Source organism: Cotesia glomerata, linkage group LG6 (genome assembly GCF_020080835.1).
Source record: "Cotesia glomerata isolate CgM1 linkage group LG6, MPM_Cglom_v2.3, whole genome shotgun sequence".
NCBI classification, from domain to species: Eukaryota; Metazoa; Arthropoda; class Insecta; order Hymenoptera; family Braconidae; genus Cotesia; species Cotesia glomerata.
Window position 1 is genome coordinate 20,205,904 of NC_058163.1, and position 17,074 is coordinate 20,222,977.

Sequence of the window (17,074 nt, forward strand, 5' to 3'; positions counted from 1 at the left end):
TCTTTTACATTCACCTCTTAATTAATTGCGACCCTGAATACAAAAAATATGTACCTGCTGTTTCTAGAAGTTTTAATTTTTTTACCGACAATCTCGGATTTTTTTATTTGCATTTTCGCTGTCTTGATAAATCTTAACTAATATTTCTTCTAAGATTTTTTATTTTCTATTTTGACAATCATCAACGTCATAAATCTTCCCTTCAGATCTTTTTTTTCAGAATTCATGATCTACCCTCTTCAATTAATCGGACACTGTCAAAATTACCTGAAAAATAATATATTTTTAATTAGACATCTGAAAATTTATAATATTTTTATACCAAACAAAAAAAATATTTAAAAAAATTTGCACTTATAATTTTTTTTTAATTTCTACAGGTGAAATTTTTTTCATAATAATTTATTGGCTATAAAAATTCAAAAAATTGTAAAACGTTTGTATGAAAATTAAGTTAGGCGACATCTAAAAATTTTTAGATTTTTTTTTTCATTGAAAAAATTATTATAAAAAAATAACAAAAAAATTTCATTTGTAAAAAACTTAAAAAACTGTAAGTGTAATTTTTTCAAAATACTCTTTTGTTCTAATTTCATTAATGAAAAAAAAAAAATTAAAAACATCGGCTATCTTAATTTTCATAACGACCGTCGATTTTAGTATCATTGAAAAACTCACAGTTTAATTAATGAAAATTAAGTTAGCCGACGTCTAAAAATTTATAGAATTTTTTTCATTGAGAAAATTATTATAAAAAAATAAAAAAAAAATTTCATTTGTAAAAAACTTAAATAACTGTAAGGTAAAAGCCCCAATTCCCCAATAGATGATCACTCCATGTATCTGTATATCTATATTCACAAATATAGATATACAAATACATGGAGTGATCATATACTGGTACATGATCATCTATTGGGGTTTTTACCTTAAGTGGAACTTTTGAAAAATATTTTTTAGTTCTAATTTAATAAATGAAAAAAAAATTAAAAAATTCAAAACGTCAGCTAACTTTAGTATTATCTTTAATTATAGTTTCCTCAATAATAATAAAAATAATAAATAAATACAAACTAATTTTTTTATATGACAGAATTTTCTAGTAGAACTCGCATCTGATTAGTGGTTCCATTTTTGAAATGCGCCATCTAGCGAGAGAGTACTAAATTTAAAAAAAAGTTACTATTATTATTATTATCATTATGAACTTATACAGTAGATGAAAAATGTGATCCTAGCAGTAATTGTAGTAAAAAACATGTATACTAAATATGGAATATGACACAAGGCTAATTATCAAAAAAGTCAAAAAATATCATGGCCAATATAAAAGAATAGTTGTTTGTGTTTATTGAAAAAATTCTTTTTTAACCTGCGAATGTACAATTTATTTTTTTTAAAGTGTCTGTTTTATAGTATATATCCATAAAACAATATAAATAAATACAACCAAAACGGAGCAGTTACATACATATACATATGTTTGTAATTCGTCTACATGTGTTGTGCGTACATGTGTAATGCAATGAGAATCAATGAGATTGGCATACGAATCAAAATCACAAGAAATAGCACTGTACTAAGAAACGTAAAAAATAGAAAACAATATAATCAAATAATTAATAAATTCATAAAATAATCATTTACAAATTAATTTTTTATCAAGTGTTTTAATGTAAACACATACTTAGTAGTAAGATTCATTACTTACACATTAAATTATATTTTTTTTATTGCGAATTACTGTAATTTAATTCTAACGCAATACTCATACCAGGTAACCTAAAATAATGTAAAGTCGACGAACCGCGAGCTTGTACCGTTTTATTATAGTCTTTATTTATAAAATAATAATATTATTTATTTCTGCAGGTATATCAAAAATCTTGTAACTGAAGAAGACAAGGTTGAAATTATCTGTTAACTGGCGATAATTTGTGATTGTTGATTGATAGATGAAAATACTGAGGATTAATCAGAAGAATTGTTCGCTGCCGTACCTAGATGCCACGTAAAAAATAATTAAAGGTGGTAAGCTAAGTGAGACCATAGTAAACCTGTGGGAATGGGAGCTTGTTTGTGTAAAGACTGTCCAGATGGCCAAGAAAACGGAAATAATGAAAATAACGAGAATACTGCAGTGCCAAGGATTGATATTCATGCTGCTGGTGATCCATCGCCTGATTTTAAGTTTCCGACGTCTGCTAACATCGATAAGTTGGTGCTGGAGACTCTGGGAGTCATCGGCGGTCTTGTTGACAAGTAAGTTCACTTTAACTTGGATTCGTTTTGGTTGATAATTAATTGATTTTTTTTTTTTAAATTAGTGAGCAAGAACCTCCACCGTCGATGCTCAAACTCCACGCGATTGCCGACAAAGAGGAAGGATGGCTCCAAGTCGCTAGTTCTATGGTCAATGTTATTCCAATGCATAGTCCTCTAGGTCCTTCAGTTATTACTTTACTTCTTGATGATTGTCCGTTACCGTCTAAGGTAGTTCTAATTTATTTATTTGTTCAATTGGGTGATGATTTAGTTTTTTAATTTTGGAGAAAAATTTTCTGATAATTATTTGTTTTTTTATATTTAACTTAGGAAACTGTCTTGAAGTTGTCTCATATGTTTCAAGTTTCTCAAAAGACTGGAAAAGTACAAACGAGCATAACACAGCAGAGAAATATCTGTGTTGTACTTGGTTGTATTGCTGAAAAATTGGCAGGACCCAGTAGTATAGCCTTATTGTCAAAAGCAACCTTAGACTACCTCGTATCGAATCTTGTAAGTATAATGAATAATTTTAATAATAAGAGTATGATGTAAAATGAAGTATTTATTTATTTATTGAATGATTTTAGAGAGAAGATGTGGAATCTTATGTGGTACTATACTCATTAATAGCTTTGGAAAAATTCGCTCAGACCAGCGAAAATAAAGTAACCATACAGAGAAGACTTATGGAAGAAAAAGAACACCCTTTATTAGCTTTAGAAAAATGGGCCGATGAGACTCATTATGTACGTCGTCAAGCTGGCTTTTCAGCCCAGTGGTGCTTGGATAATTTATGTATGTTTATTTTTTTGTTTATTTAGAATCATTAAAAATATCATGGCTGTATCATTAGGGTGTGCCAAAATTCAATTCACGTGAAGAATCTTTTAAAATTGGAATTTTTAGTTCCGCTTTAATGGGTTACATAGGTTTCGTCGGTGAAAAAATGGCCGATTTTCAATAATTTTTTTTTCTGGGAAAGAATAATATTTTTTATTCAAACTTTTTGGGAACTTAAAGATCTATATTTAACAAAGAATTTCTGAAATTTTTAAAGGAAAATAGGTGCGTCCGCGTTGACAGTAGAACTCATAACAGGATCATCTGAAGTTGAAAAAAAAAATTCTTCCTTTAGTTAAGACCATAAACTAGAACTTGGACGATGGAAAAAAAAAAAAAAAAAAAAATTTCGATTTTTGGCAGACTACAAAAAAATGAAAATTTCGTTAAAATTTGCTCTGCATTTTTGTTTTTAAAAATAGTTGTAATTAAAAAAAAAAATCTTTTGTCCAAGTCTTTGAAAATTGTATCTCGAAGACCTGTGAGAAATTCGATCGATATCGGTTCAGTAGTTTTTGAGAAATCTTTACAACCGACTTTGAAAACATAGTTTCGAGAAAAACGCGTTTAAAGTTTTGAGTGACAATAAAAGTGGAAAAAAAAAATATAGGACAATGATTTGAAAATTTAGAACAATATTCTTGAGATATTTTATATATAATAAGACAATAAAAAAAAATCGATTTTTTGAAATCGCGAAACCTATGTAACCCCTTAACAGGAGCTGTGTTTAGGTATTTCCTGAGATATTTTGGGGTGAGATGATTTATTTGATTTTCATAGAATTTTTAACAAGAGCTTTGTTTGAGCACTTTCGGCCAAATGAGGAAATTTCAGCGGAAATACCCAAACAAAGCTCCTGTTAAAAGCGCAACTTAAAATTCAAATTTTAAAAGGTTTTTTACGGAAATTGAATTTTGGCACATCCTACTGTATCATAAATGTTTAGTATTTGATAAATATTAACTATAAAATTGGTTTACAGTTTTGATAGAAGGAAGAAAATATTCTCATGATACTGTCGACTTGACTGGCATAAATGTGATGTTAAACACAAAGGATGTAAGCGAGTACCTGAAAATATCACCAAATGGTTTAGAAGCACGTTGTGATGCCTACTCATTTGAAAGTGTTCGTTGTACTTTTCAAGTTGATTCTGGAGTTTGGTATTATGAAACTCTTATTATGACTACCGGAGTTATGCAAATTGGATGGGCGACTAAGAATAGTAGTTTTTTGAATCATGTAAGTTTTATTTACTTAATTGGTCACTTATAAATATTAAACTGACGATTAATTATAATTACAGGAAGGATATGGTATTGGTGACGATTCATATTCATTATCGTGTGATGGCTGTCGTAGACTGATTTGGCATAACGCTCGTAGTGAAAAATATCACGACCGACCACCTTGGAAGGCCGGCGATGTTCTTGGTTGCCTACTCGATTTAAATAAATTAGAAATAATATTTTATACCAATGGTGTTCCTTTGAAACCGTGCGTCCAAGTGTTTAAAACAGCTAGGACTGGGTTCTTTGCGGCCGCTAGTTTTATGTCTTTCCAACAATGTCTGTTTAACTTCGGCAACGTGCCTTTCAAATATCCACCGGCTGACAGGGAGTTTATGAAGTTCAATGATCATGCGACTTTGAAACCAGAGGATAAAGTTGTTCTTCCACGACATATTTATCTTAATCAATTGAGGAAATTAAGTGTTAGAGAAGATTCCTGTACCTTGTGTTATGATCAAAAAGCTTCGGTCAGGCTGTTACCCTGCGAGCATCGGTAATTTATTTATTTAATGGTTATTTATTGATTAAATTTAAAATTATAGAATACTAGCAGTCCACCCGGTTTCACACGGGTATTTAATTAACAAAAATTTCCAAGTTATTCATAACTAGCTGTTATTCGTCCGCTCTGCTGGCGCTTTATAGAATTGAATTTTTAAATCTAGATTTGAAATTTAATTAGAGTATTATTTTGACTTGCACAGATTCCAAATTCTATTGAATTGAAATGCACCTTTTATCCATGTAATTATTCTAGCTAATATTCATTATAATTTTCAATGTGCAATATTTTATTACCTATATTTTTTTGACTTTTTTCCGTGATTACTAATCACCACACGGAAAAAAGTAAACTATAATATTCACTCGGATTCCGATTGATTTTTATAGTTTCAAACAGTAAAGCAGACATCGGGGTGGCAAAAATATAAATATTACAGAACTTAATGTAGAAAGTATAAAAGCCACAATTTATAACTTAATATCCAAAATAAGTGATTAGTAGCTGTCATTATAGTAAATAACGACTCTTTCATCTTAAAAAATTACAGTTTCAAACAGTAAAAATTGCTATTTTAATATATAGTCCATATTATGAGGAGAAGGGGAACTCAGATGAAAGAGAAGGGGGTCTCACTCTGGGAGAGTTTAACATTTGAAACAATAAAAATTATACTTTTAAAATATACATTCTACCAGTCCAAGCAAGTCAATAATTACAGTTTGATTTTTAGCATTGCGTTTAAAATTTACCATTTTACTTTGTAAATATTGACGTTGCTTGTATTAGAAATTTACTAACTTTATTTTATACTTTTTACATATCATAAGATCATTTTTTAAGTACCAAATGATAAATATCAGTCTGAATTCTTAATTATTATAATTTAACATTTTAGACATTTACATAGCGAATATTACTGTTTGAAATAGTATTTTCTTCCATGTAAAGAGTAAATTGTAACGTTTAAATGGTAAATATTATAAAATAAATAGTAAAATCACGATTTTACTGTTTGAAATGGTAATTTTTAGCAGTTGATCATTACTGAATTTATATTTGGTGAAATTTCCATTTCGCTAATTTCATTAATATCATTTTTTATTTGCGACTAATTTTACAAATAACATTATCAGCTGATTTCCAAATTTAGAGTTAATAAACGTTCTAGTTTACAAACGGCTATTTTTCAGTAATATTAAAAACATACTTAAATTAATGACCACGATTGTAGAAGTATTATTTCGATCGGTTCAGTAATTTTCGCAGTATAACGAACAAAAAAACCGGCTCTCCATTTATTAGTATAGATATAATATAGCCTATGTCACCCGGGGATACTGCAGCTTTCCAACAGTGAAAGAATTTTTCGAATCAGTTTAGTAGTTTCGGAGCCTATTCAATGCAAACAAACAAACAATCAAAGCTTTTCTCTTTATAATATTAGTATAAATAATACAGCATCTCATCTAAATTGCTCTTTTTTTATTTTCAGAGGATTTTGTCAAACATGCCCGATGCAACTTGTTGAATGTCCCATGTGTAGAGCAACCATCGAAGAAGTCGCTGTTGAATTGGACAGTGTGTGACACTGACTTTAAATTTACAACAATAAGAATAATTATTGTACAATCATTAATTCCACAACTAATTATTACTGATAGTTTAACTATTTGTTTACTTATACTTGAACTCACGAGAGATTATTTTCTTAAGCTGATCAACGAAATCAATCAATTATATAAATTTGCATGTGCCGTCAAAGCATTCCTATCTATTCTTTATTAAATACACAGTATTTTTTTTATAAAAATCATCTCCTTGCTACGATTATGAATATTTTTTGACTGCAGCGATTACTCAGCTTAGAATCAATTCTCAGCATTTACTATAATTATTAATATATAATATATCTATAAGTAAAAGAGAAATATATTTTAAAATAACTATTAATAATTCCGTCTGATAAAAATTGTTGAACATAAATTTATTAATAGATTTATTAATTAAATTGTAACTATAAATCTTAATTATTGTAAAATAATATCGATTGTATTGTAAATTAATGAATTAATAATTTAAAATAATGAAAAAATCTAATTCTATTTTCTTGGGTGAATATTAATAAAAACAAAAAAAAACAATGTTTTATTTTTTTTTAGTTTTTACCAATAAATAATATAGAGTCTTAAGATGTTGTTTTATCGTTTAATTGTTAAAAATTAATTGAGTTTATAAAACTTGATGTTTATTATTTATAATTAATGTGATAATATTTTCTGTAAAAACTTGCTAAATTAGTTCTCTTAGCAACGAGAAAATTTAAAATTAAAAATTTTTAATATGATACTAAAATTAGCCGACACTCAACAATTTTTGATTTTTTTAATTAATTAAAATAGAACTAAAAAAAAAAATTTTTTTAATTGTACGTATAATTTTTAAAATTTTCTGCATGTGAAAATTTTTCTTTTAATTTTTCAAACATTATTTTTTAATAAAATAAATTATAAAAATTTTTAAATGTCAGCTAATTTAACTTTCATATCTTTAATTTGAATTTTCCGGGTTTATTGAAAACAAGATGGCAGGACAGCGGTACAACAACACTGCGTTCGAATACAAACAAAAGCAAATTTAGTAACTTATATCAGTTCTAACTTTTATGCTAAGTAGTCATAAGTTAAAATAATTGCAATCATGTCAGATCAAAATTTTATTAATATTGGTGACACCTGTCTGGACTTGAGTGAGCTTACTGATTCTAATACACTATTTCAAAATCCGCTCAATATGCAACAACCGAGAGCTTCCACTATCCAGAGAGACAATCAGAATGTTCCTGCTTCGGTAGCTTCAGAGACAGCTCCTGTAACCGACAATAATGTCCAGCATTTCCCAGGATTTCTTCCTTCAAAGGGGAATGTTCAAACCGCTGCTCCAGTTTTGTTGACTACTCGTCAAGGACAACAACTAGAGTCCGAAGAAGAAAATTCATCCGTTGTTCCTGTCACTTCATCAGGCTAATGAATAAGGTAATTTTGGATAATTGTTTTGATGTTTCTTTCATATTGTAAGAAGAAATAATTATCAGTTGCTTGCTAATAAATAATCCGGAAGTTAGTATTTAGAAATTTGAGGATTGTTTTTCTTTTTGTTTTAGGTTCATGCTCTTTGGATATTGGTTCATAATAACCAGTAGCAAATAAAAAAAACATGATCAAAGGAAAATAATAAAAAGATCTAGAATATTATAATTATTGGAAATTTTTCATTGAAATCATTAATTTAATTTTTTGCATTATTATTTTTTAATTTTTATTTTGTTCCGTTTGGGTTGTAAAAATTGATCTCAGGAAGCAGTAATTAACATAGTTTTAAGATATTGATATTATTAATGATAATTTTAATACTTTGTTTTTTTTGTTTTGTATTTCTATTGTTGGATGTTTTCTATAATGATTAAATAGATATTGGTCAAATAAAACAATATTTTGATATCGAAAAATCATATTTTTAGTTTAATATAACCTCATTTATTTATGTTGTATCTTAAAATTATATATCAGTGTGTAACTTTACGTTGAAATTGTTTAATATCGTTTTAATTTACAAAGATAAATTTTAAATTAACAGTTTTAACATCTTCAATCGACGAATTATTTGGATTATGTCTAATAATTACGGAAGCCTGGTTGGCTCACCGTCAACTTACGAAAAAGTGGCGCTCCTTTCGCCCACAAGTTAATTAGTGCACGAGTTCACTATAGTAAACTTGTGCACGTGTGGAGGCGATGCGACAGTATTAGAAACGTGCTTTTCGAAGGTGCCGCCATTTTGGCATGCGTAAATTAAAAAATAAAGTCTTATTTTGTTATTATTTACGTTACGCTACAACAGTGTAGACATTAATATTGGAAATTTTAATTTATTAATTGCTATTGCTGTAAAATCACTCTTCTAATATTGTCGCGTCGCCTCCACAAGTTCACAAGTGTACTAGTGGACTCGTACACTAGTTAACTTGTGGGCGAAAGGAGCGCCACTTTTTCGTAAGTTGACGGTGAGCCAACCAGGCTTCCGTAAATAATGGCTTTGATGAAGAAACATCTGCTTGCTTCCAGAAGACTGTTTTTCAATAAGCCAAGGACAGAAAAGTTACCGATTGATTCCATTTCATTAATTATTCCATTATTTAAATTATTAAAATTCTTTTTAATTATTGAACAAAAGTTCAGTTGTTGATTAAAATTGTTAAGAAGTTTAAGAATTTTACATCATTTCTTTAAGCCACTATTGAATTTTAAAAAAAAACTTGATAATTGTTTAGTTTCACGGTCCCCAACACTTTGACCCATAAAAATATTTAGAATTTTTTTTTTTCAAAGTTCATGAAAAATAAAACAATTAAAAAAAATGTAATTCTTCGATAACAAGATTTTTGAGGAGAAATAACACAAGATTTGACATTTTTCAATAGTTTTTTTTTTCTTAAGTTGTTAGTTTCTACAGGTAAAATAAGAAGCTTTGAAACTAATTGAAAAATTGATTTTTATATGAAAATTTTCACGATCATTATCGTAATATCACTTTGAAAGAATTAAAAGAATAAAGATGTTTCAAAACATTAATCATTCCATTGTATGCCCCAAAAAAACAGGTGACCATGAAAATACACAATTACTAAGCATTTTTCCGAGAATAAACTTTGATAATAATTTTTACATCAATATTAATGTAAATTATACTGAATTAAATTAGCGTGTATACAAATTTTTTGGTTTTAATTATAAAAAAATTCATTGATGTTTATTTTGTGATTTTTACAGGTAGAATTTTGCAAAAAAATTTGCTTACGATAAAATTATTAAAAAAAATATGACACTGAAATTAGTAAATACTTGACTATTTTCGGAATTTACTTGACAAATAAACTAAGTTTAGAAAATTATGTTTACAATTTTTGACAACTTCTAAATGTGAAATTTTTTCTAAATTTTTCTTGCTATAATTTATTTGTTAAAAAATTCTAGGAAATTGTCAATTTTTTTTCAATTTCAGTATCACAAAAAATTTTTTAATTTTATTTAATAAAAAAATTTGTTCCAAAAAATTATTTTTAAAAAATTGCAGTTTTTATTTTTTTTAATTTCTGTATGTCAATTTTTTTCCAATTTTTTTTTTGCCATAATTTATTTGTTATAAATTTATTAAATATATGCAAAATTAATTTTCATAAAAAATATACCACAAACTATTAGACCTTTAGTTTTCCAACCATTCCCTAAATGCATTTACATTTTTTTTTAAAGAGCAATTTACCCACCCAATGTTTGTTAAATTTACTATCGTAAATAAATAAATAAAAAAAAAAAAAACAAAATTACTTGAAAGTGAGTTATCGATAGAAAAACAAATCGATTAGCTGACCTCGAAGAATCGATTAGCCGCAGTTCGATAGCTCACCGCGAGAAACGCAAGTTCGCAAAGCAAACGCGAGATAGCATTATAGTTTGTTACAAGATGGCGGGTGAGTGAGTGTCCGCGGACGGGACGAGGCCTGGGTAAAAACACGAGGATATTTTACCTTTAACTTGTGGTGTTTGTGGGTTTCAGATATCTCACTTCTCCAGAATGAAGACCTTGAAGGCGCCATGGATGTCCGTAAGTCTATTTGCATTATTTTCCAGTAATAAGCCACCCAAGAGGGTTGTTTAGGTTTTACGTCGGACGTTCGCTCGGTCAGGTAAAGAAGGGTGCCCACGGCCCCCTGGGCTTACTTCTTGTCTCTGATCTACCTCTAAGTACCCACTTTACAGTACTATCTGTCACAAATAAATTCATCAACATCTAGAGCAATTATCAAACCGAAAACAAGCTGATCAGCTCCCATGACGCTGCTCGAGTTGGCGTGGCCGTACCACGACCTACGACTAGCTTTTTAGGTTATGCGATTTATGCCTCAATCCTACTGTTAATTATTTACTCGCCAGCATTCATTCGCTCACTCATCAACATCCTTCATCCTTTGCAGTACTCTGTTATTTGAATGATAATACCAGATTATTTATTGCTAGGTACTTATATATATTTATATCTATACAAAAGTACATTTATACTCAGACTCTGGATTGTTTACTTCTTCAAGGATTAAAAAAAAAAATGTTAAGTATGACCTTGGTAGTCATTTGTTTACGTCATGCGAATGCTATTTTATTTTACTTATTAAAATATGCCTGAATATGCTGGAAAAAATTAATATTGACCAGAATAAATCAGTAAAATATTATTTATTGATATTTTGTTAATTTTATTAACAGTATTTTATTTTCAGTGTTTGCCGAGGAATTATTATTTGACAAAGTAATCCTGAATCTCGAGATATCAAACAAATAGCTACTAAAAAATCGCGGTAAATAATGGTAGAAAACAGATGAGAAGAGCAATCCGGTCAGTGGTGTCATCTGGTACCAGCAGTACAAATAATTAACGCATTAGAGCAACTGAGACGTACATAGATATATATGTATAAAGTAAATGTGTGTAAAAAGGACCGGTATAGTACGTACGAGTATGTCGGGTATTGTGATGTGAAGCCAAGTGACGAAGAGGGAGTTGTTGGTGTTGGTTTAGTAAGGTCTTTCGCCTATCAGGGTTACTGATCTCGCCTATCCTCTATTAACCAGTGCCATCTGTCGGTTTTTACTCATAACGGACTCACATATTTATTGGGGTGCTGATATTATTTATATTTATTATAAATATATATTCTTTATAAGTATAAAGTCAAAAGCACCCCTTTTTTTATTTATTTGAAAAATTTATTTATCTTTTAATTAACTTATAAATTTATTTCCAGGACTTAGCTTTTAATCCTGACTCTGGCGCTGGTTCTTCCCCGATTTAGTTTTCAATAGAAAGAGCTGAGAGAAGAAAAACCAATATTGTTTTAATTATTGGTGATACGAGTAGAGGCTGAATGAATGCTGGCATGAGTAATGAGTACGATTCTCGTTACATGTGTCGACCCTCTAACGTAGATATATATACGTGACACACACACGTCTCGGCTTCCTGATTCATACTTCCGTTAAATCCACCGTCTTTAGACTCACGTCTAATTCCATTGATTTAAAAGTTAAGTTAACTTGACTATTACGCGGTTTAACGTATATACATATATTTTTGGAATTTATTTTGTCTATTTATCAGTGACTTTGTCACGACAGGTAATACTTTAAAAGCTAATTTAGTATGCTGTAAGTGAATAATCGTATGTTAAAAATTTAATATATTTTTTTCTTTATTTATTTAAACCGATAGATTTGCGTGCTAGAGACAGTAAGAGGGTTGAAAGGTCATCCACCCTACAATACCTAAACGATAATCGATTGAGCTGTCACAACTGGTCAAGGTTGTTCTCATGCCAACTCTCCTTCCTCATTTCTCAACGACGTCGTCTCGGCTTTTCAATTTCCCCGTTTTACAGATTGCCTCTACTTCTGCTTCTACTCCTATCTTATATACTCTAAACTCTACACTTTTATTCTATATACTATTCGCTATCCACTCCAACACTATTCATTCCCTCAATACTTTTTACTTAACTCTTATTTTTTTTTTTTTTTCGTCAAAGCATACGCTTTGTCCATTTTTATTCACCATTTATCCTAAAATTCCCTCCGTAAATAAAAATATAAATATGTATACATATTTTTATTAAAAAAAAAAAAAAAAAAAACGGACATATATTTACAGCGTAACGTTTAATTCCTCGGTATTGTGGTAACGGTTCTGGCGATGTCTCTCTTCAAAAGATTCGTCTTACCCTCCGTTGTGCACCGCATCGCATACATGTATACATATATATTTGTAGATTGTAGAAGAGTATGTACATGATTCAGAATTCAGAATGTAGAGTACAGAGTAAAGTATAGAGCTAAATAAGAGCTGAGTTGAGCTCAGCAGAGGGAGAGTTCCTTGCCCTTTCAGGATCCTTTCAATTCGGCGGTCTGTTTTTGATAGGAGGCCACGTCTGTCTAGACACTACTACGTGGGGCTGCTGCTGCTACTGCTGCTCCAACCTTTTATAATCGCAACGAAATGCACCCCTCGCTATACCTAAAATACCGGTTTCTTTCTTACTTCTTCTTTTTATTATTATTATTTTATTTATTTCCCATTATTCTTATTTATATTACTACGTGAATTTTTTTTCTCATCGGCAATGTAAAATGAGTTGCCCACCTAAATAATTCTCATACTCAATCCAAGTAGAACCTTAGGCTCTACTTAGCAAATAATTGCATCAACATTAACAAGCTCCAAGGCTGCCAGAGTGAGTAAGTAATTAATTATTGATGAAAGTACAATTATAATTATAATTACAATTACAATTACAATATGTATAAATTGAGTTGTATATTTATAGCGAAGGCGAATAGTTGTGGGTAGCCTCTACTTGGGATTCGCGAATGCTGAGAGCTGCTAAGCCGATCAGTGGCGCCGCCTGTCTCGATTCAGTACGGCTGCTCGATTATTACATGGCATTCCACGGATGCCACCGAGTTTCGTCCCCCCGCACCCCGGACTTCACCCGTCGCCGACGGCGTCGTACCGTTTGCTTCACTACTCTCCATGTTATATTACTTCTCTAGAGCTGTCTCTCTCTTTATCGCTCTCTGCTCCTTTGCTCCTCTTTACTTCTCTGCTATCCGACGTACTACACACTATACACTACATACTAGTTGGGTAGTAGTTCTCCACACTCCACTTCACTTACCGCTAGCTCTCTCACTTCTGCACCCTTCTTACCATTGGCTCCGTTACACTCGATTCTCGTTAGAGTTTAGAGACCCGACGTTTTGTCTTTTTATATTACGTATAGATTTATATCAGGATCTCTACTGGGTAAAATGGGCCTTTCATATTTTCATATCTAAATCCAATAATATTTCATTCAAACTACTGAGTAATTAGAAAAAAATAAGAAATTTTATATTTTTTGTCATTTACCATTTTTTTTATTTTTTTTTATTAATGAAACATTACTTATTTTATTTTTTAAATATTTATTCCTATTTGTATCAATCAGAAAAAAATATAATTCGATTGAAATTCTTGTAAATTTTACAAACAAATATTTATAGTAACACAAGAGGTTTAAATTTTTTTTTTTTATTTTATATAAATAAAAAGTCCATTTTATCAATATTTTCACATGAAAGTAGAAAAAAAAATTTTTTTCAAAAATTTTTAATATTTTTTACTAAAATAAATTGCATTGCTTTTTAATTAATTGATTAAAATTTCCATACATATTTATTAGTATTTGCGCATATTTTATGCTTCTATTTTGTTTGAGTACTCCGGGTAAATTTTTTTTAACATTAAACAATGAACAAAATATAAATAATAATTAAGTATAATTTTTTCAATAATTTAATATTCAGTTAATTTTCTTATCAAATATTTCTCACAATTAAAAAAAAATTTTAAACACCAATAATTCATGTTGCAATTGGTTTTAATTACGGTATTTAAAAGGACATGAATACTCTACCAAAAAAAAAGGAAACAAGCCCGAGTTAGATTAATTAATTAAAGTCATTAATTGTTGTTGTTTGTAAATTATAAGAAATAATTTTATGTATAGTTAAGTATAAATTTCGAGTTGTTTATACATATGTGGGAAGGAATGAAAGGTAGTCAATATATGGAGAGAAGTGAATAAGTGACAGAGGTAGCCTTCCTGGGAGCATGTCTTCCGCGTTCTTAAGTCTCTCGGTCAGTTCGCTGATGTCCTGCTGACTCTCTCTTTCTCCACACACGACACACGTTTATCGGTGTCTAAAGTCCTTTGGTTTACAGATCAGAAGGCGATCCAGGTCCACTTTTTTTATTTATACATTTATTTTATTTGGACTTAATCGTACGTACAAGGCGATACTGGTGCACTTGTAACTTCTTGCCAATTGGCAGTCCTCCCCCTCGTGGGAAAGATCCATTACCTCGTCGCTTTATGTTGCGGTGACTCAGGTCCAAAAAACGTTTAATCATTTTTTTTCTTTATATTTATTAATTTTTATTTTTATTTTATTTTCCACATGACCAACAGACACTCTTCTGTCTCTACGCAAAAAATTGGAATAAGTAAATAGATGGTAATAATGAAATAAGTAATAACATAATATATGTATATAAAACAATTGAGTTAATTTTCCAGTGCAATGACCTATGTACAAGGGCACTGGGTTACCGCCACTTGAGAATAAGCATCCCCTGGCGATGTGAATCCTTCCTGCTCCCTTGGATTCTGTACCTAAGGGAGAGCTTGATAAAGGGATAAAAGGGTGAAATCTTAAAAAAAAAAGATAAACAATGATTGAATCGTTGTACTTACAAAAAAATTGTGTGGAGGTAAAAAAATAATTCGGTATCGTTTGCGCTACAGAACTTGATTCTGTCTTTTATTATTTAAATTAAAAATATTTATACTTTTTTAGAGGTGGTTTTTTGAAAGGAAAAAAATTTTTTTTTACTGCTAGCGATTAGAGATGTGAATGTGTGAACGTGAGAACCGGATTTGGTGTGAGTGATTTTTTAAAATTCATAGTTTCATTTTTTGTTGTTGGTTTTTGTTTTAAAAAATAAGGATAGTTCTGGTATGGAGCAAGTTAGTCCTTTCTTGATGACGAGGGAAAATAATGGAGGATTTTAATGTCCTTCTCTGCTTTATTTTGCCGGCTAATCTATATAAATAGCCTAAGCTGATGGTTATATTTAATCCGTGATATTCTTATTATTTATATTTTAATGCTTGATAATTTTTGATTGCAGATCGATGCAGCTAAATTTACTTTTAGGCTTTTTATTTATATTTAAGAAGTTTTTGTGAGAAAATTTATTAATTTTGTGGAGAAAATTATCAATTTTCTTCAAAGTAAATTTTTGAAAAATTGAATTGCCAAAAAATTTTTCCAAAAGCTGAATTTACATAAAAAATTAAACTTTTTTAAATCTATTCATTTATAGTCGTAAAAGAAAATATTTTTAAAAAGAAAACAATTTTAAGCTTGTAAACAGTCATGAAAAAATGTTCAAATTATAAAATAAAAAATAATTATTTTACATCATTTTCATAGTAATATTAGAAAAAAATTGTTTTCTCTAATGATTAAATTTTATGTTATACAGTAATCCGGTTTCTAAAAAAAAATTACTTAGCATTTTCTTCTCAGAATTAAAGTTTCACAATGTTATAAAATAAACAAATCAGATAATTGTCTTTCAACTATCGGCAATGAAAATTTTTACGCGAAAAATATTGCTCACAAATTCTCAAAAATTAAATATAAAAAAAAAATTAAAGTAAACTTGGATGCAAAGATTAGTAACTTGAATTCTTAATAACAAAAATGACGCACTGAGCTATAAATAAAACCCGTGGGAATTTAACAATAATATAGATATTTTCTCATATAATATCTCCGACAGAATAGTCTGAGTGGGAGCAGAGCGTCTTTTAAGAGATGGCTCTCAAGTTAATATCTCAGGGCCCTGGTATGGCCTCAGCCATCAGCCACGTTATATATAAATATATGTACACACCGACTTGTGTGCAACAACAATAGCAATAAAGGCAACCTCCATGCCCTTATGTTACATAAATTCTTGGATAGTGTGTCAAGCGTTATTTATATTTTTTAGGCACAATTATCCTCAATGAGCCTTATCTAGTCAGACTTTATTCTCGTCCATTACTTCAATTAAACTTACTATTACTGTTACCGACTATTGAGTAATCCACTTCCAGTTTTATATTTAAATCGCCAGAATTATACCGAGACAGAATAAAACCACCCTCTTTTGTTATTGGCTATTGTATTAAAATAACTTTTTTAATTACTTATGATTTATGACGTAGATACAACCTAGAGTTGTTCAATAATTAGAAAAAAAAACTGGATGTCAATAATAAAATTTTTCATTGAAAATTTTTGTACTATTAATTCAATATTATCTCTTTTAATCAATCAATAAATTTCGGCAATTACACCCAATTTTCTACCCTTAATCAGCTACATTGTAATTTTTTTTAAATATCTACTGATTTAACGGGTAAATACTGCTAAAATTGTACTTTTATTACTTTTCGGATTATTGCTCA

General features: G+C 29.5%; 2 protein-coding genes and 1 long non-coding RNA gene across 8 annotated transcripts in view; all 3 read left to right on the forward strand.

Moving 5' to 3' along the window:
- Positions 1–1,240: 1,240 nt before the first annotated feature.
- LOC123267032 (RING finger and SPRY domain-containing protein 1-like) lies at positions 1,241–6,520 on the forward strand. 4 transcript variants are annotated; one of them, XM_044731512.1, is made up of 8 exons: positions 1,241–1,588; positions 1,873–2,262; positions 2,328–2,493; positions 2,596–2,778; positions 2,856–3,063; positions 4,094–4,353; positions 4,418–4,896; positions 6,401–6,520. In XM_044731512.1, the coding sequence occupies exons 2-8, from the start codon at positions 2,066–2,068 to the stop codon at positions 6,492–6,494; spliced, it is 1,587 nt and encodes a 528-aa protein (XP_044587447.1). In that variant the 5' UTR covers positions 1,241–1,588; positions 1,873–2,065; the 3' UTR covers positions 6,495–6,520. The 4 variants fall into 4 exon arrangements, with proteins under 4 accessions (XP_044587447.1, XP_044587446.1, XP_044587449.1 ...); XM_044731511.1 differs by lacking the exon at positions 1,241–1,588 and adding an exon at positions 1,632–1,777; XM_044731514.1 differs by lacking the exon at positions 1,241–1,588 and adding an exon at positions 1,672–1,693.
- Positions 6,521–7,460: 940 nt separating this feature from the next.
- Positions 7,461–8,157, forward strand: LOC123267023. Its single transcript, XR_006509942.1, has 2 exons — positions 7,461–7,940; positions 8,069–8,157. It is a non-coding gene; the product is annotated as an uncharacterized LOC123267023 (long non-coding RNA).
- A 2,256-nt stretch (positions 8,158–10,413) lies between these two features.
- Positions 10,414–17,074, forward strand: part of LOC123267371 (serine/threonine-protein phosphatase 4 regulatory subunit 1-like) — a 96,485-nt gene continuing 89,824 nt past the window's right edge. For all 3 annotated transcript variants that reach the window (XM_044731951.1, XM_044731952.1, XM_044731954.1), the window contains exons 1-2: positions 10,414–10,435; positions 10,522–10,569. In XM_044731951.1, the coding sequence (XP_044587886.1) occupies positions 10,429–10,435; positions 10,522–10,569 (55 nt within the window). In that variant the 5' untranslated portion in view covers positions 10,414–10,428. The remainder of the gene's footprint in view (positions 10,436–10,521; positions 10,570–17,074) is intronic.

Coding starts and splice junctions, on each gene's coding strand:
- LOC123267032 (XM_044731512.1), top strand. CDS start 2,066: ATGGGAGCTTGTTTGTGTAAAGACTGTCCAGATGGCCAAGAAAACGGA. Junction 3,064..4,093: donor GTGGTGCTTGGATAATTTAT/GTATGTTTATTT, acceptor ATTGGTTTACAG/TTTTGATAGAAGGAAGAAAA. Junction 4,897..6,400: donor CTGTTACCCTGCGAGCATCG/GTAATTTATTTA, acceptor TTTTATTTTCAG/AGGATTTTGTCAAACATGCC.